This window comes from Petromyzon marinus, chromosome 22 (assembly GCF_048934315.1).
Source record: "Petromyzon marinus isolate PM22_M1 ecotype Great Lakes invasive population chromosome 22, UKy_Petmar_22M1.pri1.0, whole genome shotgun sequence".
Lineage (NCBI taxonomy): Eukaryota > Metazoa > Chordata > Hyperoartia > Petromyzontiformes > Petromyzontidae > Petromyzon > Petromyzon marinus.
In genome coordinates, this window is record NC_133688.1 from 11000088 (window position 1) to 11024099 (window position 24012).

The window sequence follows — 24012 nt, forward strand, 5'->3', positions numbered from 1 at the left end:
TTCGCACCATACGTAGCCAACCGTGCTAATCGGGGTTGCGGGTAACAGACCGAGCACAGAACACTGGAGGTCTTTTGACCGGAAAAAAAATAAAACGCCGTCTGCTTCACAGGAGACATTTAAGATCCCGTGACGTCATCCGCAAAGGAGTAGGCCGTGTGTGCCGGCTTCAAGGTCCAAGTTTGTCAATTTTCCGGGAAAATCCCTCGCAAATGTAGTCCGTTGGGTAAAACCGGACAGCAACATCGACCCCAAACCAACCGGCCAGACTGCCCCCGTCAACTGAACGCGTCCAACTCCCACGGCGGCGGCGGCCGCGGCGGCGGCGGCGGCGTCGTCGCGCCGTGCGAGAGCGGCGCGGTCGCCGGACGCGCTCTCGATCGTCACCGACGACGGTTGTCCCTTGCCCGTGTGTGCCAGTGTCTCCCGTGATTGCCGTGAGCCCGCCGGTGGTGAACGTGCTGGAAGGGCAGCTGCTCACCCTGCCCTGCGTCTTCCTCTCCGGAAACCCGCTGCCCAAGCGCACGTGGTTCAAAAATGGAAACGTGGTACGTGACCGGAGCCGACCGTTGCACGTTCACTTGGCGCGTGTAAGGGTGGCGCTTGTTGAATTCACGTGCGTCTATATATGTATATCCATAATAAAGGGGGGGGGGGGGGTTCGTCGTGTTAGATCGTGTAAATAGAAATGTGCCGTAAAAAGCAGGCCACCACCCGACGCAGCCAATTAGTAATGTTTGTCACGTAAACAAAACGTGCCAATTAGTAGCTACTTCAGCACGCCGGTTATGTGTTGGAGAGTAAACCCACAACATTTACAATTCAAGTACCGTGACGTGTCGCTGGTGATTACAACAACCAGCTTCAATTAGGCGATTTTCCAGAATTGTAAAGAAGTCTTCCTGTTTCGGTCTTAAATAGAGTAAAGGTGATGTCGTCACTGTGAGCCTATCAGAGGGGGGTTAATGTATTCATGTAAATTACAATGGATCATTTTAATCTGAGAATACGCAGTACTTATTATTGATTGGGTTATTCACAGTTAATATAAACATGTATATTTACGCAATCTGACCCAAATAAATCTTTATTATGGATAACATTGGTCGCGAAAACCTAAATGTTAAACTGTATATATGTATCAATCTTGATTTGAAGCTTTCGTGACTGCAGGAATCCATACTCTTTGGTTCTTTCGGTAAAGTCACGTAGGTAGAAAAATAATAGATCACCACGTTTCGGGCGCAACACAAGCAATCGTCATCAGGTGGGACAACCACAGCAGGAAACAACTGCTGAAGTAGGCGAGAGAGATCTGCCGTGGCACGAGGTTATATAGTAGGCCTCGGCAGTAGGGGGGGAAGAAAGAAGGGGGGGGGGGCGGAAGGAGGCGATTGCTTGTTGTTGCGATCGAAATGTCGTGATCTATTATTTTTCTACCTACGTGACTTTACGGAAAGAACCAAAGAGTATGTATATATGTATGTTGAACTTCTTTTCCACCATACGTAGCCAACCGTGCTAATCGTAGGTGCAGGGGGCAAGGAAAATAAACTACACACAAAAAGCATTTCTAAAGAAATTAGTTTTCAATTTAGATTTAAAAGTGCTCCAGTGGCTTCCTAATATCGGAAGGAAGAGCACTCCAGACGGCCGCGGAAGCTCATCTAAAAGCGCGCGATGCGGTGATGGTCTTTGTTCGGTAATTAGCCAACAGCCGCTGCGAGGATGACCGGAGTTTGCGTGACGGTGGCTTTATGCTCCTTGACGAGATCAGCAAGGTGTTGTGGTTCATTTGTGGACAGCACTTTGTGTGTAATGAGTGCGACCTGAGAATGTATTTGTTCGGCAACTGGAAGCCAATGCAGCTCAGCGAGCACTGGACGGACACGGTCGGATCTTGCAGTACCCGTCACGACACGTGCCAAAAATGAACGGCCCAGATGCGGGTTGGGTGGACGAACAGCATTACCCAATTCTTGGTTATTTCGGGAAAGTCACGTATATACAAATAACATAATAAAAATAAAATGAAAATGAAAAATAATAAAAACAAAAAAACAAAAATACAAATTAAAAATGTATTTTAATGAACAATTAAAAATACACATTAATTGAAAATAATAAAAGCAAAAACTCATTACCCTGTTCGTGAGATCGTGTGTTCAAAATCGTGAGTTCAAATCCCCAGTCACGATTATCTCTACTCCAAACTAAAATCATTATGCCATCGTCCTGGTCGATTGTGGTGCTTAAATAACATTAATTGGTGATATTAAAATGCACAAATAACCTTTTGTTTCATCAACTAAATGGCATGACCAATGTTTCCCAGCAGCATTTGTTTAAGTCGACGTGCACTGGACTGGTTTGCACTTTTTAATTCACATTGCTGATTTGTTCTCTTTTTATGCTGATGGGGAAAAAAACACTGGTGCACAATTCATTTTGGCCGGGTGGACCTGTTTATGCGTGGGGACGCACCCGTTCGTTTGTTAAACAGACTCGTGCGGTTGCGTTTATTTATCAGCTCCTAGATGGGCCCCTCTGAAGTTGAAAAGAGCAACACTTGGGTTGAAAGTCAGCAGTGGCTGGGAGGCTCGTCATTGAACAAAGTTATCAACATTTGTATACACGCAGTGCCATTTATTTTCGCTGCACATTGTCAGTGGACTGACTCTTGTCCATAGTATCAGTAACACTGAGTTAACAAGTTACACACCTGGAGTGGGGTGTCACAGTGTGTTGGGGCGCCGTGTTGGCGAGATATTATCTCCCTCACCTGGTATGTAGGAGGTCGTGGGTTCGATCCCGACTGGCACCTATATATTTGTAGTTTGCATGTTCTCCCCGTGAGTCCTCCAGTTTTTCCCTCCACATTTAGAATAAACATCACGCGTTTAGGTAATTTGCTTGCTTAAAATATCCGCGTATTAAGCCACTTTGTTGACCCGTAATTTGTGGCCAGGTCGCTTGTGAAAAAATAGCTGTATAGCCCAGTGGGCCTTACCTGGTAAAATAAACTTATTTTTTTAAATAGTCTAGTTTAGTGTTATGAACCTGGCGACCCGAGTTCCGTTCCCGGCTATGGTGAACACCAGTATCTGAGCTGGTCTCTGCCACCCCCTTCACCGCACCCTACACTGGCCAACACGGTGAGGTTTGGTCAAACAACCCCCCCATGACCGAGAGGCATGACAGGCCTTCATCCAGCATTGGAATGATCAAAGTGCCGTGCATTACATTATTTATACCGCCGATGAGATCTAGTGAGGTTGAAACCAGTCCACTGTTTTCCTTGGTGAATTAGACTTTAGTGGTGAATGTATGAAATATTATTGAACAAACTACATTTGCCATTTGTTTCTTTAGCTAAGGGTCGTATATATGTATTGTGTTTAACCACGTCCGAAGAACGATTTAAGTATCTAGAGACAGAGCGAAGTATGCGTTGTTTCAAAATCCCCGACCGCAACTGAACCACAGGATATTTTGGAGAATGGCTTTTGCTTGGCATCCTTCAAGGGTCCATCTTTCAATTGCTGCCTTCTTCGATGATACAGGGAGGCAAGAAGGTGCCTTCCCTCTGCCTTTCAGCGAAAGAGTTGCTCCAAGTCGGTGCTTGTGTACGTCTTTCAAAGTTACAAAACGTTGGCCGCAAGATTATTCTTGAACCATGTCTTATCAAGCTACATCGCTGCTCTTTCCATATAGAGCGTTTTTGTTCTTTTCACGCACTTCAACACCCATTGCTCCTCTGGGAAATCAATGGCAGCGTTTGGTTTTGGCGAGACTCTTGCGCTCCGTGCATCTTTCCAAGTTTTAACAGCTGTGTGCACAAATGGACACGGAGCAGGGGTGTGAAAATAAATGCCAGCATTTGTCCCACTTTTCTCGATGTCGCTGGGATATCGAGAAACCTTCCACGCTCGTCAAGGGCTGTGTTGTTTTAAGGCTGCTTATGGATGTGCACATGTAACGTTTTTACCCACCCCGACTGGACATCTCTGAAAAAAAGCTTTATAGCTCATCGGGTTCCTCCAGTATAAATAGCTAGTCTGATCCTGATATCACATGTCAGTTTCTTATGGGTCAATACTGTTACAAAAATGTAAGGATAAGTCCCAATTTAAAACGGCGCGTTACTCAGATGAACGATGGGATGTTTCTTATGACCCTGTGGTGGAAATTCCACATTCCCATGGTGGGGTTGATCTTTTGATCGGATGGCCACTGTTGAATTCCGGCAAAGCGGTTCTTATTTTATCAATCCGAAGGAAACGGTGGACTGAAGCAACTCTCACCTGAATTCCGACTCGTACCTTACAATCACGAATCAACCATATTGTGTGTGTGTGTACACAGCCACGAGCGGTGGTATAGAGGTTTGCGTGCTTTCCTACGAACCTAACTATCCAGGTTCGATTCCCGCTCACAGCCAACACCAGACACAATGATTTGAACCGATCCAAGGCCTCCCCTAGGTGGACTAAGCCTCAAATGAGTACCTGGTGCAGTGTGTAAAATATCAGCACTGGGGAGACAAAGGCGGCCGAGCACGGTGCTGGCCACTCACCCCCTCGAGTGCCGTGCCGTGCCGGCCTTCATAGGTGCTGGCTAACAGCACTTGCTGGCTCCAATAGTCTGTTTAGGGGATCTTTGTTTTAGTCTTTGTACACACAGACACACAAGACACACATCTGAGGAGAGGTTGCGTCGTGGTTAACACACTCCACCACATTATTACCCACAGCAGTAGGGGGGCCTAAATGAATCAGTGACCCGACCATGCCAGAAGTCACCAGAAACTAGTGAGGTACCACTTGCTAGACGCTCTGCAATGCCATTCACCCACTCTTGTATTCGTGCATATTATACCGACGCATCACCGTCCGCCCCGACGTGCTTCGCATTTGTGATCCATCCGGATGGGCTGCGTCACTAACGCCAATGAAACCCCCGGGGTGGATGTCAGGCGGTGCGGCGGGGTTATCGTTGGGATTTCTGCGGGGGCGACCATTGCATGCCAGGCACATGGAGCAGGCTAGGGTCGAGGGGGTCCACATGTGCAACACAGCTGCTCGATGTGATGGAATGCTTTGTTTATGTTACGCACGACAGGCCGGCTTTTTGCACTCACAGGCGTGATTTCTTTTTTTGTTGTTGCCGACCTTGTCCTTTAATGAGGTTCATGCTAATCCCATTTATACGCGCTTATGGGTGGTGCAAGTGAGTGCGTGTGTTGTGTGTGTACGTATCTGTGTGCATATACGGTAGTGTAGCGGTTAGGGCGCTGCGCTACGAACCTGGCGACCCAGGTTCGATTCCCGCTCACGGCCAACACCCAGTGATGATGATCTGAACCGGTCCTGGGCATCCCCTAGGTCGACTCAGCCTCAAATGAGTACCTGGTGCGGTGTGTAAACATCGCCACTGGGGAGACAAAGGCGGCCGAGCATGGTGCTGGCCCAGCTGCCACCTTGTGTACCGTACTGGCCTTAACAGGTGCTCACTAGCAGCACTTGCCCCTATAGTATGTTAAACGCTATACGGGGGGCCTTTGTATGCATGCACTTGTTGACTGCCAGTTCAAACGGTTGGGGAGTTGGACTTTGGTGGCATGAATAAAGTGGCATCAGTTTGTGGGCAGTTAGAATGAAGAAAGACTTTCCCCTACCACAGAAATGTGGAATTTTCACCGTTGCTATTTATCACTGCTTACTGTTAGATTTTGTTTTATTTTGTAAACCCCTTGGTTGTTTTTTGTATAAATATATTATTTGTTGAAGGCATACAAGAACTTGAAAATATATATAGTTATTATTGCATGTAACTTTTTATTTAGTTGTATTTTTTCATGATTAAAACATTGCTGTATATTTTGATTTAAAGCTTTCGTGACTGCAGTAATTCATATTCTTAGCTCTTTCGGTAAAGGCACATTGACTTTTCCAAGACAGAGGTTCTTTGTAAGCCATCTGGCTACCATGAGAGATTCGTTCATGAGGCTATCCACATATACAAGCACAGAGACAATTTCAACCGAGAAGATGGATTCTGGCTTAGCAATCATTGGAAAGATTTGATAAACCATTCCAGGTCTTAATTGATTGTTCACGCTTACAGTGGCTTTCAGACAGCATACATTAATTTTTCATCTCCCCCCTCCTCTTCTCAGAACATAGATGGACTAGTCCTTCTAAACAAACTGCCAAATCGCTGCGCATGGCGCTGACGGTTTTTAATAAATAAATAAATACACCTTTACAAATAAATTAATTAATGCGAACCGACACACCTGATGACGACCATTTGTGTTATGGTCGAAACGACGTGACAATTTTTATTGTTTGATATATATTTTATAATTTTATTGTTTCCCTTCAACGTGACTTTACCAAAAGAGCTAAGAATATTGCTGTATATGTGGTGTAAGTCGAGAAAATAATTAAATAAAACGTCTAAATGACATGATTTTGGCATGAAAATGTAAAAGGGGTTGTATAGTTATTTTATTTAATGTGTTCAACTACCAACAGATCCTTAAACTTTAGCAACTCGGGGTTTTCTACAATCCATCATTCGACTGTTTAATTATGAAATGTTTATGAGGGACAAAGTCATATTTTTTTTCCCTCAGACGTGATGTAATGTGTTTATTTTCAAGCTGGTCAAATATTTAATGCATAAATAACGTTCAAACATAACCGTTTTATTGTTTCGCTTTACCAAAATTTATGGAACCACACACGCATATATTTTTAAACTTTGTTTTGAATTTAATGGGACCATTACGTGCGGAAGTTTGTGTTGAACTTTTTTAAACAATATAAATATGAATGAAAGTTCCCATAAATATACAGTGCCTCTCATAGTGTTCGGGTTGTACATTTGTTTTCATGCTTTGGATGAAATGCCCTGACCTATATTTGTAATAACAGTATGAAGAGATACATTTATTTGAGCAGCAATCTGGAAAGAAATCTAGATACTGACGTTTATGTTGGACATCATTTTAAATGCCCTCATCAGGCCACTAAAAATATCTAGATAAGAGACGATGATTAACATTCTTAGAACTAAAAATCCACGCACAAAACGCACACACACACAAGTTACAAAATAAATAAGGAGACAAGCAATCTGCTGCACGGCCATCTGGGAGTACATAAATCCAGCAGTATTGATTCAATACGAGCAAACTCCGGACTGGTTTTGACCCACAGTGTCTCATCAGCAATGGTCAGGCGAGCTTGAATCAATTCTAGTCAAGTGCCGATCTTACAGGCAAAGGAAGCAAGGACACAAGTTATTAGTTAACTTAAAGGGGTTTCTTTTTTAAAATGAATGTTAGCTTCATTATAACTTGTCAATATCGTCATCGTTAGTAAAATGTAACCGGTAAATACCCAGTGTGGCTGAAATTGGCATCTTGGTGGTGCCGGCTCATCGCACCTCCGATTACCACGGTTGGCTACGTACGGTGTGAAATAATTTCAACATACACACAGACGTACATTGCGATGTTGACTCAATGACAGGGGCAGGCATTAAAGGTCCTCTCAGACTTCTGGCTGTCCATAGTTATGGCATGGGTTTTTTTTATTTGTTTGTAATTTCCCCCCAATTTTTTCCCCATTGTGCTTTTGGAATCATCTCAAGAGACATAGCATAATTTAGATCTATTTATTTACAGAGCAGGTCAAATATTTGCGTGAGATTACAGCCAACAGATGCAGATATCACGGAGCTAGCCCTGAGATCCCTTCAAGTTTCATCGGACCCACACATAGCAGAGTGAAACACTTTCCGACCCGCTCTGCATGAGAGAGTAATGTACGTCACGTAACAGTCAAAATTACTATTTAATTTTCAGAGTGGAATTGAGTCAATTTAAGTAATACTCATTCCTACAGCTTATAAAGCAACTTTCAAAAACCTCATGGCACTTAACATCCCATATGGGTGTTGAACTTATTTCGCACTGTACGCAGCCAACCGTGCTAATCAGTGGTGCGAAGGAAAAAACAACAAACTAAAAAGCAGTTCTAAAGAAATTACTTTTCAATCTGAATTTAAAAGTGGATAGTTCCAGTAGCTTCCCAATAATAATCATGACAATGGTGGTAGAGGGGGTTGGGTAAGAAGTGGCTCTGAGTTAAAATCGGAAACGCTTTCTGAAGGAGAAATGTTGTAGGCGGCAGGACTTGCAGATCCCAGCCAAACCAGACTCCCCGGCGGCCTTCGGCAGTTAATTCCACAGTCTAGAGGCCACGGAAGAGAAGGCCCAGAGATCGCCCATGTACTTGACTTTCATTCTGGGGATGCAAAGGACATCTGAGTCTGCCGACCTCATAGAACAGAACCAAAGTCGATAAGAGTCATTGGTGACTGGAATAAAACCATCAACTCGCTACACACGACAACCCGGTTTAAACACAGACGACTGCATTCGAACCCAGGACCTCAGTTGGTGCCAGGCGCGATGGCGCTGTGACCTGTCAGCCACCCAGCCACCGCTCCATTTGAACATCGTGCGCGTGCGGGCACCCCACGCCCTCTCCCCCCTCCCCGCCACCGTGTGTCTCAGTACTCCCCGGAGAAGGTGCGGGCCGACGGGAGCGTGCACGTGGAGGGCACGAGCCTCGGGGACGCCGGCGAGTACGTGTGCATGGCCACCAACGTGGCCGGCTCCTTCAACAAGTCCGTCGCCGTCAACGTGCACGGTGAGGGTGGCCGCGGCGCCGTCTGAGCAGCGCCGGGCGGCGGCGCTGGCGCCGTCGATCCGGCGCGGTGGCGGAGGCAAGGTCTCGTGGATTCGTGTCGATCGATCGATCGGTATTCGCTTGTAAAAAGGGAGATTCGCAAAGCGTACCGAAGCGCTGGTACACAAAAAAATAGAATGAGATTTAAAATGTCATTGCGTTTAAGATATTTAGCAGCCGTACCGACGCGAATTAGGGGTCGGGAAGAGCGGCACGAATTGAAAGCTCGAGTGCAGACTGATACATATATTTAAGACGTTGTCACGAACGTGTCGTCATCAGTGTTCACAGACACGCCATCATCCTCATGAACACATCCTCACGAACAAGTGAGCGTTGTATGTAAATATACAGAGGATGTTTGAGTTGTAGGTGATTTGTGTATGAGAGGGTGTTTGTGAAAACACTTATACCTGGGCCCTGGCACTGACCCCTATATATGAGTGCGTATGTCACTGGGTCTACGTGTGCATCGGTATGAGTGTGCTTTGTGCAAAGCGTGGGTGCAGATTTGTCTCATTGATGTGCAGCACAGCAAAGTGTGTTTGTAAAGCTATCTGTGCGGACCTTTTGAGCGTTTATTTCTGTTCCGTTGTATGCATTGTTCTCTCTCGAGTTCTGTGGTCAAACATTCCAGTGCAGGACGAGCATGTTGGGACTTTCCTGGGTAGATCATTGGCATTATTATTATTGTTAGTATTATGCAAATTAATCAGGTAACTGAATATTGACGTAGAAATGAATCCCCTATTTCACATTTTGATCACAGATTATGTGGCTTTGGAAACAGAAAATGTGGTACTGCGTAACATTACGTCTTAAGATACCAACTAATCTGTAATAAGACTCAGAGGTATCCACCTGTGCAAATTGAAGATGCATCTCAGAGTATGTATCCTGTATAAATATGAGGGGTCTATTGATTGGCACAACTTGGGTTCGCAATTCATATTAGTTTGTTGATTTTTTTTATATGGAAAATGTAGTTAGTGGCTGATAGTGATCACAGGAACCTATTACATATAACATGTACAGATCAATTAAACATTGACAAGTATTATGCACGTGATTCATAAGTCATAGCTTCATATAAAGATTCCATGTTAATCGATGTTAATCATCGCATAGTTACACCCCTAATAAACACTGAACGAATCACTTGATTTAACTTAGTGACGAGTCCAATCTTAACTTAGTGACTAGTTAAGTCAAGTGATTTCCTTCTCAAATAAGCACTGCGGCAGCGCTCAAATCTGGTTTACAGCCCTGAGCCAGCGGTGTAAAGCCCTCATTCCTGTGTTGGAAACAGGTCTATCCATAGGACAACGCACAAAGTGGTACGTATTTTATCGACCCCAGCGGGATGATGGGCTGAGCCAACCCCCAACCAGTTTTTCGAACTGGCAACCTTCCAGTCGCGAGCCGCTCGCTCTACGGCTGGCCGGGTGGCTCAGCGGAAGAGGGCATTGAATAGGGCGCGATCTGTGTTTCGTTTCAGTCATGCCGAGTATCCAGCCGGCGTCGCCCATCGCGAGCACTGTGGAGGGCGTCTCCATCACCCTGCCCTGCAAGGCCGATGGAGTTCCCAAGCCGACCATCAGCTGGACCAAGGTGGGCATCAGCGATGACAATGTGGACTATTTCACACGGCGCGGAAATTCTGCTCTTAGATGTCACCGTCGTCATCGTCGGCATCGTCGCCATCATCACTCGCCCACTACTAATCATCGTCATATTCATTACATTTGAAATGTTCACATTTATAATCACCTTTTTTTATATAATTATTGTCACCATCAAGCACTGTTAATGTCGAAGCCGATTAATACGTGGCACGACTATCATCACCAACATTAAAAATCAAAAATGTTATAACAAGCATTTATCATCCTTCTCATCACGATCATCATCCATCAATAATGATCATTATTATCACTATCAACCATCACCGATCATCATTTTAATTACTATTCATCAGCAAATACGAGGAGGGTGGGGGGTTCAGTCGAGAGTGATGCAGGGGGTAGGTGGTGGGGAGGAGCCAGAAAGGAGCAGCCTCATCACCGTCATCCATCCCCATGATGCTCAGGCGCTTATAATCCTTCTTTAGAGACGCAATTCATGCCCGGACAATCTCCATCGATCCCTAATTTTGAGGGTGCATCACGCCGCGTTTGTTACACGTTACCTGCTGTGCTTTTTCCCCTCTTATCGAAAACCACTTTGTAGTCTTGGTTCTTGAATGACAATGTAAATGTTTCACATATTTATCAATAAAGATCTGCAATTCACAATGAAATGCAATTTCGCCGAGTCCCTGGCTGTTGAAGCATAGGACTAAAGAGAGAGGGAGAGGGGCTTAGCACGAGATGGCACAGGAGAGGCATGGCGAGGCGTTCGATGGCGGTGGCTTCCCTCCACTCCCTCGCAGGGCAAGGACCCCATTCCGCACAGCAGCAGGAGGCTCGTGACGGACGCGAGCGGCAGCCTCACCATCGCGAGCCCCACGGGGGACGACGCGGCCACCTACGTGTGCACGGCCAGCAACGCGGCCGGCTCGGCCAGCCGAGAGGTGCAGCTATCGGTCTACGGTGAGTCCCCGCATCCACGGTGAGTCCTCACCTCCACAGTGAGTCCATGGTGAGTCCTCACCTCCACGGTGAGTCCACGGTGAGTCCTCACCTCCACGGTGAATCCACGGTGAGTCCTCATCTCCACGGTGAGTCCACGGTGAGTGCTCGCCTCCACGGTGAATCCACGGTGAGTCCTCACCTCCACGGTGAGTCCTCGCCTCCACGGTGAGTCCACGGTGAGTCCCCGCCTCTCATTTATGGGAACTCAATGCTGTTGTTGTTATTCTTGTCTACTACCATTACCGGTTCAAATTCCTCAACCAGGTCTACAAATCCCTACACGATCTTGCCCCACCCTATCTTGCCACTCTTGTATCCTTCTATGTCCCTGCTTGCCCTCTACATTCTCAGTCTTCATTGCCTTTCTCTGTTCCTCGTCATCCCTGTGCTCCGCCCCCCCCCCCCCCCCCCACTTTCACTGGAAAAAACTTCCCCCCCACGTTAAGTAGTCACTTTCGCTCACTAGTTTCCGCTCTTCTTTCAACACTCACCTTTTTTATGAGCTCATCCCACGACCCTTTAATCTCCACCTTATAACCACCATTGTTCCTGCTCCCTTGTCATAATCTATCTCCATGGCTACCACTCATTCACAATCTTTCTCTATGGCTACCACTCATTCTCCATCCATCCAATCCATTCATCATCATTTGCTCCCATCAATTTTGCTTTTACTTAATTCACGCATCACAGGTTTGCTCATTACTCTGTAAAGATAAGATTGTAACTTTCCACTGCTTGGTAAAGGCCTCCCACATTTTCTTCCATCAACTGTTTCCCTTAGCAGTTCTGGTCCAGTATTTAGCCTGCTCAGGGCCAACAGCAAAGACGAATGCCGTCCCAACATCAGACGTTGTCCCACTGCCGCCATCATCAGCAATGGCGGGGCTTCACTCTAAGCCGCGTGGTCCCCTGCTGTGCCGTGGTCATGGTCGCGTGCAGTCAAGCCCAAGATCAACGGGACGGGGCGGTCGGGGGTGCCCACGGAGATTTCCGTGGTCGCTGGCGAGGACGTCACCCTGCCGTGCGAAGTGCACAGCGTGCCCCCTCCCATCGTCACCTGGGCCAAGGACCGGCACCCCGTGTCGCTCGCCTCCGCCAGGTGATCGCGCGGCAGCCAACGCCAGCAGATCCCCGTGCCCGAGCGAGTGGTTGGGCACGCCGCTCATCGTTGTCGGTGGTCCTGAACCTTGCGTTGAACTTTCCAGATTTTCTTGCCAAAGCTCCGGTTTCCCCTTAGAAAAACAACAACAATAACAACTGTTAGCTTCCCCCAGCTGCGTCCTGTTTTGGTCAGAAGGCTTGGCTCACAGTTGGAAAGTTGAGAGTTCAAATCCTCGCAGGAGTTCATAATAAACGTTTTTGGGTTAGGTCACATAAATATAAATGTGTCGAAAACACATCACCACCCAACACAGCCAATTAGTAATGTTTGTCATGTTAACAAAACGTGCCAATTGTTTATTACTTCAGCACACCGGTGCGTGGGAGAGTAAACCCACAACACTTACAATTTGAGTATGACGTTTCGCTGGTGATTACAACCAGCTTCATCAGTGGCACGTTTTGAGCAGCATAGTAAAGTATTGGTCGCCAAAGCCTATGTGTTAAACTGTCCTTGCCGGGGGGGTAGACTCGATATCACTGTGTTGGACATCAGCAGTAAATATAATCGTTGATAGATTGGAAAGGTGGCATCTGCCGTTGGTATGTGGATTTTATTTTTTGCATGATGAAGAAAGGGTCCCATCCTCCCAGCGGCTTTTGGATGGCCATCGAATGAAGACGGTCACTGCCTTGCACGCTTGCAAATGCGTTTATGTGACCGTCAGGAACGCTCTTGCTTCAGATATCACGAAGCCGCTGGAGCTATGCGCTTTTAAATCTAGATTGAAAACCCATTTCCTTTGAACTGCACACACCGATTAGCACGGTTGGCTACGTGCCGTGCGAAATAAGCTCAGCATACATAAGTACATTTGAGCATGGAAATCACTCTTGACTTTTGTGACTTTATCGCGTGTGTTGCTTACAGGCATTCTCTGCTGCCCACTGGCTCCCTGAGGGTGCTGGAGACTCGCGTGACAGACAGTGGCACTTACATGTGCGTGGCCACCAACATTGCTGGTAACATCACCCAGGCCATCAAGCTCTCCGTCCTAGGTGAGAAGCCTTCTCAGCCCTTCTACACCAAGGCCAGCTCTTTAGTCTGTCCCCTGCTGTTATTATTGAAGGCACGTGTGTGGATATTGGGAGGGGTATCTTTGAGGTGTAATCAAGCAATGAATGCCGATGGAAAAAGCGTGCTGTCAACAAAAAGCCATCCTTGCTTTGCGAACTGCAAGTCAAAGGCAACATTCACATACTGCACTACTAGCCAAACGTTCTCCATGCTTAAATGAACAGCAGGGTCACCTCTGTTGGCAGCCCTGAACTATTGGTGGAAATTATACATTGCTCTCTTGATTTTGTTGGAAGTAGCACTTCCCAAAGTGGGAAATGAAACGTCGCATTTTGTCGACCACAGTTGGATCAATTGCGCCCACCGTGCTTTGAGCCTCCGATCGTGGGTCAAGCGCCGCCGTAACCTCGGCGCCACCCTGTCCGTTTTGTACTGAGAGTCACTTTTACCCCAACCCGACGCCCTCCCTGTGCGCCCTCCCTTCCTCTGCCCTCCTGCCCCTCGGCGGAGCAGTGCCCCCCGCGATCCAGCCGGGCCCGCGCATCGTCAAGGTGCTGCTGGGGGAAACGGCGGAGCTGCCGTGCGTGGCGTACGGGGAGCCGGCGCCCGACATCGCGTGGTTCCGTGGCGAGAGTCAGCTGGGCTCCGACGGCTCCGCCGCCACCAAGGGCCCCGAGGGGTCTCTGGCCATCGCCGCCGCTCGCCTCGCCGATGCCGGCACCTACACCTGCGTGGCCTCCAACTCAGCCGGCCGCGACCAGACAGAAATCCGCCTGGAGGTCCAGGGTATGCTCGACGCTGTCCCAACATACCTGCCCACCGATAGCAGGGCCCTGACATCACTGCCCACCTGATTGTTTTTCTGAGAACTGATTTTTGCGTTCAGTTTTTGTCCTTCTCCCTTGCACTTCTGATGAGCATGGTTGGCTACATCCTCCTCCTCCTCCTCCTCCTCCATTGAAGGAGCGGAGACTGCAATAGTTTTACTGTACGGTCCATAGCCACAAGTTTAAATTGGACACTGCAATGTGTTGCGCATGTCAACTCTCTTGTGCCTTTCGTCTGCCCTCACTCAGAGCCACCGGCCGTTGTCGACGTGGGACCCCCCTTCAATGATTTCTTCCAGGAGCGCGTGGCAAACCAGCGCATCGCATTCCCGTGCCCCGCCAAAGGTACCGGCCGAGCCGCGCTCCCAGCCCCACGGATCGGGGTTCATCGTTCCTCCTCCTTCTTCCTCTTCGTCACCCCTCACGCATTATTATTCTTCTTCTTCTAGAAAACATTGAAGGATCGATTCGGTGATTAAAATCAATTGTTATGTCTAAAGATCAATTATTTATTATGACGATGATTATGATGATGATTCCACCGATTTTGTGAACGCAACGCATCGTTCCATGCTTGCTCACGCACACAAGGTAAAGATCCCCCATATAGCCTTAATAGACTATTGGGGCAAGTGCTGTTAGCGAGCACCTTTGAAGGTGGCCTTCTTTGTCTCCCAAGTGGCAATGTTTACACATCACACAAGGTACTCATTCGAGGCTGAGTCGACCTGGGGGAGGCCCAAGACCAGTTCAGATTATCACCACTGATGTTGGCCTTGAGCGGTAATTGAACTCGGGTCATTGGGTGCATATTGCAGCGCACTAACAGCTACGCCACTGCTCCTCACGTACACACACGCACACAGGAACCCCAAAGCCAGTGATCCGTTGGTTCCGGAACGGCCGCGAGCTGACAGGCCGCGAGCCGGGGCTGTCCATCGCAGAGGACGGCACGCTACTCGTCATCCCGTCCGTGACGCCATTCGACGACGGGGAGTACACATGCACGGCGAGCAACGAGGCCGGCACCACCGAGCGCAAGTACCAGCTCAAGGTCCACGGTGAGACAGAGCTGCTGGCGCGCAGCAACGTGAGCTGATGAAACCACTCGTCGACTAATTCAGAAACCCACAGCACCTTTACCAACCAAAACTCGTAGTCGACAGCACTACAAGCCAAAAAAGACACTGGCCGATACTGCCGCTAGCCCACAAAACCGCTGGTCACAAAACTGCTGGCCTACAAAACCACTAGCCTACAAAACAGCTAGGCCACTAAACTACTAGGCTACAAAACCACTAGGCCACAAAACCGCTAGCCAACAAAACCATGAACCCACAAAACCGGTAGGCCAGAAAACTGCTATCCCACAAAATTGCTAGTCCACAAGACCACGAGTCCACAAAACTCCTCGGCCACTAAACCACTAGCCCACAAAACTGCTAGGTCACAAAACCACTAGCCCACTAAACCCCTAGCCCACAAAACCCATAGGCCACAAAACCCCTAGGCTACAAAATCCCCAGGCCACAAAACCACTAGCCCACAAAACCCCTAGGCAACACAACCCCTAGGCCACAAAACCATTAGCCCATTAAACCCCTAGCCCACAAAACCCCTAGGCTACAATACCCCTAGGCTACAAAATCCCTAGGCCACAAAACCACTAGCCCACAAAACCCCTAGGCAACAAAACCCCTAGGCCACAAAACCACTAGCCCACAAAACCCCTCGGCCACAAAACCCCTAGGCCACAAAACCACTCGCCCACAACACTTCTCGGCTACAAAACCCCTAGGCCACAAAACCACTCACCCACAAAACCCCTAGGCCACAAAACCCCTAGCCCACAAAACCACTAGCCCACAAAACCACTAGCCCACAAAACACCTAGGCCACAAAACCCCTAGGCTACAAAACCCCCAGGCAACAAAACCCCTAGGCCACAAAACCACTAGCCCACTAAACCCCTAGCCCATAAAACCCCTAGGCCACAATACCCCTAGGCTACAAAATCCCTAGGCCACAAACCACTAGCCCACAAAACCCCTAGGCAACAAAACCCCTAGGCCACAAAACCACTAGTCCACAAAACCCCTCGGCCACAAAACCCCTAGGCCACAAAACCACTCGCCCACAAAACTTCTCGGCTACAAAACCCCTAGGCCACAAAACCACTCACCCACAAAACCCCTAGGCCACAAAACCCCTAGCCCACAAAACCACTAGCCCACAAAACCCCTAGGCCACAAAACCCCTAGCCCACAAAACCACTAGCCCACAAAACCACTAGCCCACAAAACCACTAGCCTCCAAAACCCCGAGCCCACAAAACCACTAGCCCACAAAAGCGCTTGCCCACAAAACCACTAGCCCACAAAACAGTTGACCCACAATGCCACTAGCCCACAAAACCACTAGCCCACAAAACAGTTGACCCACAAAACCCCTAGCCCACAAAACCACTAGCCCACAAAGCGCTTGCCCACAAAACCATTAGCCCACAAAACCACTAGCCCACAAAAGCGCTTGCCCACAAAACCACTAGCCCACAAAACCACTAGCCCACAAAACATTTGACCCACAATACCACTATCCCACAAAACCACTTTCCCACAAAACAGTTCACCCACAATACCGCTAGCCCACAAAACCTCTAGCCCACAAAATCGCTGGCGCACAAAACCACTATCTGACAAAGCTACCATCACCAGTAAGCTGACAACACCACTAATCGACAGCCTCATCGGACACCAACACCACCACCCCACAGTAGCATCACCATTCAACAGTGCCACTGGCATACAGCTCTGCTATCTGACAGCGATACTAACCGACAGTGCCACTTGCAGACAGCGCCCGCCGATAGCTGACAAAACACTTGATATTTTTTGACGTTCCACCAAGGGTCATAAAATCAACTTTGCCACCCCTTGTCAATCTATGGCTAGGTGAAGGCCTCCCCACGCCGTGTTAATATACTTCACCATGCTGGTTGGTGATGGAAAGTGGAATGGTGGCGCAATGGCTAACACACTGCACCATGAAGCAGAAAACCTGAGCTTGATTCCTGGCCATCTCTGACAACCATGAGGAGTGATATATGAGCCTAGTCTGAGACTATTCACCTACCTGTACTGACCAGCATGGTGAAGTATGGTCAAACTACCCATGACTGACACGGTATGGGGAAGACCTTCATTTAGCAGTGGATTAAAAAACATCAACTCTATCATTTTAGGAACTACTTCTGTACTCTTCATTTATTTACAGTAGGGGTGAAACAAGGCATAACACCAGTGTTTAATATCAATTCTCAAGCTAAACAATATAGTCATAAATGGATCATGTAATGGGCTTACATGACATCTGCAGCCACGAGGGGTTACATATTCTATCATCTTTAAATGAAAAGTGTTTTTCATGAAAAAAATATTTAATTGGTTTATTGGCAGAAAGGGTAAAACTTTGATACTGGCAACAAGGTTCCTATAATAGAGCTGCTCACCCCGAACTATAAATGCTCTGATACCTGCATTGTCTTTATACTGTTCGCCTTTTGACGTTCTCTGGTCTGACACTGGTGAGACAAGGCCATAAAAAGGCTGCTGTCCCTGGTGTAGGCCAATCAGCTTCAAAGACAATGCCCCATATATTATATTTACCAGACCGTGTTCGTTTGTTTGCATGTCCACCACAAATACTGTGTTTGGTTAATGCAGAATTGATTCCTGGCTAAAAAAAATGGTTCTGTTTGGTGTTTGAACATCTTAAGACCTGTTTTATTGTGAGAGAGGGTAAAACATATTCTTATTTAGGAATAGGTTTTACCCTTTTAACTGGCACAAAAACTGACACCTTTATTCAAGGCATCATGTTTGCAATAACCACAACACAAGCAGTCAAAATGCAAACAAAAAAGACAACTCTGATAATATGCAGTCCTTGAATTTGATTGGTCCACACCCGAGACGGCTTTTCTTAGAGCCTAGTCTCCATTGGTGTTGGACCAGAAGACGCCAAAACAACTCAAAAACAGCGCACTATCAGAGTATTGAGGGCTCGGGGTAACCATTTACATTTCACCCATAGTTTACAGCTTCTGTTAACAAACGAACCGTATGAAAACCACATGGATATCATATATTATTTTCTACATTAGTTACATCATACCGATCTGTCACCTTAGATGTTTGCTGTCCTTGAAACAACGCAGCTGAAATTATGCACTCCCAGAAGGCCGTGCAGCTGATCTTTTTTTTTACGAGGACAGACGGACATGTGATGGAGATGAATGGGTCGACTCATTTATTCCATCGTCAGATGGAGACTGTGCATCAATTGGAGATGCAGTTTAGCGTCAATGAGTGTGCTCACAGATGGAATGTGCCGATATTGCACAGCACACTCATTGAATTATCTTGTCTGTTGTTTCATCCCCACTGGTCAAAAAAACGCAAATTCACCCATACCAACTCATACGTGTAAACGTACATGCCGAAGCACGACTCGCCCAAGCTTTGTCAAATAACGGACAAGAGTGCTCTCTGAAGCCAGATCTGCAATACTCTCCATCTGTCGTGCCCCCAGTGGTAAATAACGCACACAAAACATCTCACAGAAGCCATTCGTTTTGACCGAGGTGAGCAAACAAAATAGCACTCTCTATCTCACCGAGGAATGCAATAAACTCAAAATAACTCCACATCGGCTTCCTTTAAACAACACAAGGTTACCCTCTTAAGAGGAGTGCAAAACGCCTTGATTACGGGGTGATTATTTTGATTATTTGAAGATTAAAGGCACTGTCTGAGGTGGGCATATAATTTTTTTAAGGTTGCCCGAGGGTAGGGTTAAGAGTGAACTGTAAACATTTACGCAACCCAATTGGCAGGCCCTAGTAAAATGCAGGGTCCCACCCAACGGTGTGTCTCTGTCTGTTGAGCTCCCTCGGGAGATGGTTGCATTTTGGAAAGTTTACAACCGTATATTTTATTTAACAAAAACTAGGCAATTACGTATGTATGTGGAATTTCTTCCGCACCGTACGTATCCAACCGTGCTCATCGGTGTTTGCTATTTTGATTTAAAGCTTTCGTGACTGCAGGGATTAATCTTCTTGGTTCTTTCGGTAAAGTCACGTAGAATGGAAATAAAATAATAAAAATCAAACATAATAAAATAAAATTATCTCGATGTTTCGGCGGTGTCACCATCTCGCGAATGACTGAGGCTAGGGACTGTTTGTGCGCTGGGAGAGGCATCTAGCGATAATCATTTGAAATTATATGCCCCGCCCTCTCTATGCGCCGCCCTTTCAAGTGGTAAGAATTTAATTCATGGGCGGTTCGTGGTTGCCAAGATATAGCGATTTCAAATCGGGTCCATCTTTTTCAAACACCCGGTATTATTCATAAAACGTAATCACCATGATCACTGTACGGATGTAAGTTCATTAAACGCCTGTGAAATTTTCCACCACTTGCTCTGCAGGTCTACAAACACAACATTAGCACCAATGCCTCGATGTTCAGTTGAGCAGGAAATCAGTGGTTTTTTTTGTAAATGCTGCTCAATCTTTCATGAATACGGTTGAGACATCAAAATTCATCTAATCATATTCTTGGTGACATTGACTTCTCCAAGACAGAAGTTATTTGCAAGCCATCTGGCTACCATGAGAGATTCGTTCATGAGGCTATCCACATATACAAACACAGAGACAATTTCAACCGAGAAGATGGATTCTGGCTTAGCAATAATTGGAAGGATTTGATAAACCATTTCGGGTCTTAATTGATTGATCACGCTTAAGGTGGCTTTCAGACCGCAACCATTATTTTTCGTCTCCCCCCTCCTCTTTTTCCGAACATAGATGGACTCGTCCATCTGACAAACTGTCAAATCTCTCTCCGTGGTGCTAACGCTAAAAAAACGCCACTTTTTTAAAATTTTCTTGTTGTGGTTTTCACACCTGATGATGATTGCTTGTGTGGCAGTCGAAACATCGTGATAATTTTATTGTTTCATATTTGTATTATTTTATTGTTCCCTTCTACGTGACTTTACCGAAAGAACCAAGAATATAAATCCCTGCAGTCATGAAAGCTTTAAATCAAAATTCATCTAATCAGTTTAACACGTAGGTTTTCGCGACCAGTATTATTCATAATAAAGGCTTCTGGGTGAGATCGCGTTATTTATAAATGTGTCGCAACCCTCCACCAGCGACACGGCCAATCAGTAAAAAAATGTGTCACATTAACAAAACGCCAATTAGTTATTTCTTCAGCCCACGGTGTGTTTGAAGAGTGAATCCACAACATTTAGAATTTGAGTACGACGTTTCACTGGTAATTACATCCAGCATCTTCAGGCGATTTGCCAGAATAGTGCAGCCCTACACCTGCTTCCGGTCTTAAATAGTGCAGGACGACGTCATCATTGAACCCCTTCAGGTTTCGAGATCAGAGGCAGAGGTGGGCGGGGGGTATTGTAATTATATAGTAGATTAGTAATCAGTTAATTAATATGTGATTCCTCTATAAGGAAATGTAATATGTATTGTGTATTACTGAATAATACGCTTCCAGGCTGCACTAAGTCTGTAGCTATCAGAGCGGTTAAAGTTATTGGTTTTTCTCTCAATTTCGATGGATTCTCTAATTACTATTGGCCAGTCATAATTCGTTTTGCATAACACTTCAACGTAATCAAAATCAATTGAGTGTCCTTGTTGGCAAGCATATTCTGCCACTGCTGACAGCTGTGTTTGAGATCATTTAATGTTCCTTTGATGTTATTTTAGTCTTACGCTAATGTTACGTCCCGTCTGTCCAATATAATATTTACCGCATAAGCAATTGATCCGATATACACCTTCTGTTGATAACTTAGGTAGTTCATCTTTAGTACAAGACACTAGTTTTTGAATTGTGTGTACTGTACCAAATCTTACTGTAATGTTTTGCTTTTGCAAAACACGGGCTAATTTGTCAGTTACTGCTGAGATATATGGTATTTTTATTGTTTTGATAATCTGATCACTTTCAGCAGTTTTGTTTTAGGTCTTGGTTTGGCATTCAATGCTGTGTTAATTTGAGCATTATTGTAGCCATTCGGTCATAGTGCTTCTTTAACATGCTTATTAATCTCTCTCCTTAGACTTTCACCATCTGACAATGTTTTTGCCCAATGTATGATTGTCTTGATGAGAGAGGATTTCTGTGCTGGGCGAATCTGCATTCAGATAGGCATCAGTGTGCATTCCATTTATGTAAACGCTCTGTGTTATTTTACCATTTGGGCCGCATCCAAGCAAAATGTCTAGAAAGAAGAGTGTGTTGTTCACCTCCATTTCCATGGTGAACTGGATAGCCGGGTTTTGTGCATTGAGATGATTTAAAAATTAATTAAGTGTATCTTTACCATGTGGCCAGACAACCAAAGTGTCATCGACATATCTAAACCAAAAATATGCACTATTTAAAACCAGAAGCAGGTGGATGGCTTCACTATGCTGGCAAATCGCCCAAAGATGCTGGATGTAATTACCAGTGAAACATCGTACTCAAACTCTAAAATGCAATCATCTCCCCAAATCGTCACCACTGCACCTCCGGTGAGAACAGTTGGCTACGTACAGTGCGAAAGAAGTAGAACATACATACATATGTAGTGTGGTGTTTATTCACGAGGACAACTTCGTGTCACTTTATTTGCAGCATCCCACAAGGATGCTCCTCACGTTCAACACCGCGTACTCCTGTCGCGAACTCTTCCGCTCTTCCTCCACTACTTGGAGCCTACTCTCTTGCTCCGCTAGCCTGTTACTCCCTGCTCTGTCCTAGCCTGTCACGGACTCTCTCTCTCTCTCTGAGTACTCTGAAGCTTCTCACCCCGCTAGCCTATCACACTCAGACTCAAGATTCCGCTAGCCTCTCCGCCGCTAGCCTGTCTACTCCCGCACCTCCAACCTCGCCCCCAGCGGGGGATCAGCCAACACCACTGGGGAGGACGAGGTGTGGAGGGCGAGGTCCCGGACTTGTCTTGAATACTGTTCACTGCTTCATCTCCAACCAACTCAACTCCATTGCTTCACACGTTCCCCTTATATCCCCCTTCTCATTAAGTGCCCTCAGATGGCCCTCATTAAGCCGGCGTCCTTCCGGCGTCTCTTGCAAGTGTTCCACCCCTTATCGCCTCGATCTCTCGCTTCTTTGGCGCCAACCCTTCATTTGCATTTGCAGCCCGCCAATGACTGCCTCTTTCCCTAATTGCTGGCGTCTCTCTGTCTACTGTCTCCCAGGCCACCTGCCTGCACCTGCTTATCCTGAGCTGACCTCACTGTCTGCAACCCCGTACATGAATGCAACTGCTATTTGCAAACCCTGCGCGCGTTACGCCACTACACTTACGTACATATTATTATTGCTTCTCCAGGAAATCCTCAGTGTCAACTCTTTTCCAGGAGGGTGCTGCCGAGTCTTTGCAGCAGGGGGCGACGTTGCTACGCGTCATCCCAATAGAGGAATTTGCAAGTAACCTTTGAGCACTGGGATGTTTTGGCCATTACCGGTTTACATCGTGCGCTTTGTCTCATTCAGCTATGGGAGTACACCGGAGGACCCGGAGGGAACGGTTAGCGCGGTTGGCTACGTACGGCGCGAAATAAGTTCAACATACGTACACGCATATTAAAATCTAAATATCTGTAAAAAAATATATATATATATGTTTTGTGTTTTCTAGTCCCTCCAAAAATTGAAGAGAGCGATTCGCGGGGGAACATCTCGGTTGTGCTCAAGCAGCCAGTGGACCTGCAGTGTGAAGTCTCCGGACACCCGACACCGGCCATCACGTGGCTTAAAAACGGCCTGCAGGTGCGGGGACCCCCCCCCCTGCGCCATTACATTCTCAAAAAGTGTAAACGTGAATCGAGCGTTACGCGAACGTTGATGTTTAAACGCCAGCACTCTTTGTCCCACCAGTATTGATTAACCGTCAAAGACTGGGCCGTATTTTATTTTTTAAAGATAATTATATCCTGCACAGAGGAACCTTGAGGGCGGTGCTCATCTCCTGTTTACAGCTCTGAGCCAGTGGTGGAAATTACACATTCCTATGGTGCGGGTGAGTCTATCCAAAGGACAACCACTGTTGACTTCCCCCACAATGTGATGCTGTACTCATTATTTTATCAACCCCTGAGGAATGTTGAGCTGAATCAACCGCCAATCATGGATTTTGGCAGTATTTATCATGGAGTAAATATAACTGTCAAAAATATCAGAATCTCTATTTAGACTGGAGGAATCTGATGAGCTATGAAGCTCTTTTTCACAGATGTTCAGCACGAGCGGGTTTAGCGAATTGCATCAACAAACGTACGAAATATTGAGTTTTGTTTTTACTGAATTCGAAAAAAATGGCTCTTGTTATTTTGGTCACCGACCCCTGGTATAGGGTCCATTTGTGGCTGCATCTAAAGACAATGGGCAAAAACAGTGGACATTTATATTATAGAGAGAGAGGCAGTCAGTCATAGGCAGAGGAGAAAAAAGGAATGTCTTGTGCCCGGATTTAAAGAGGGCAAGGAATCGATA

General features: G+C 46.5%; 1 protein-coding gene across 3 annotated transcripts in view; it reads left to right on the forward strand.

The window, feature by feature from the left end:
- Positions 1–24012, forward strand: part of HMCN1 (hemicentin 1) — a 279869-nt gene that overhangs the window by 136607 nt on the left and 119250 nt on the right. For all 3 annotated transcript variants that reach the window (XM_076068718.1, XM_076068719.1, XM_032959068.2), the window contains 10 exons: positions 421–548; positions 8591–8726; positions 10264–10376; positions 11197–11356; positions 12341–12500; positions 13434–13561; positions 14094–14366; positions 14657–14752; positions 15274–15468; positions 23159–23289. In XM_076068718.1, coding sequence (XP_075924833.1) covers positions 421–548; positions 8591–8726; positions 10264–10376; positions 11197–11356; positions 12341–12500; positions 13434–13561; positions 14094–14366; positions 14657–14752; positions 15274–15468; positions 23159–23289 — 1520 coding nt within the window. The remainder of the gene's footprint in view (positions 1–420; positions 549–8590; positions 8727–10263; positions 10377–11196; positions 11357–12340; positions 12501–13433; positions 13562–14093; positions 14367–14656; positions 14753–15273; positions 15469–23158; positions 23290–24012) is intronic.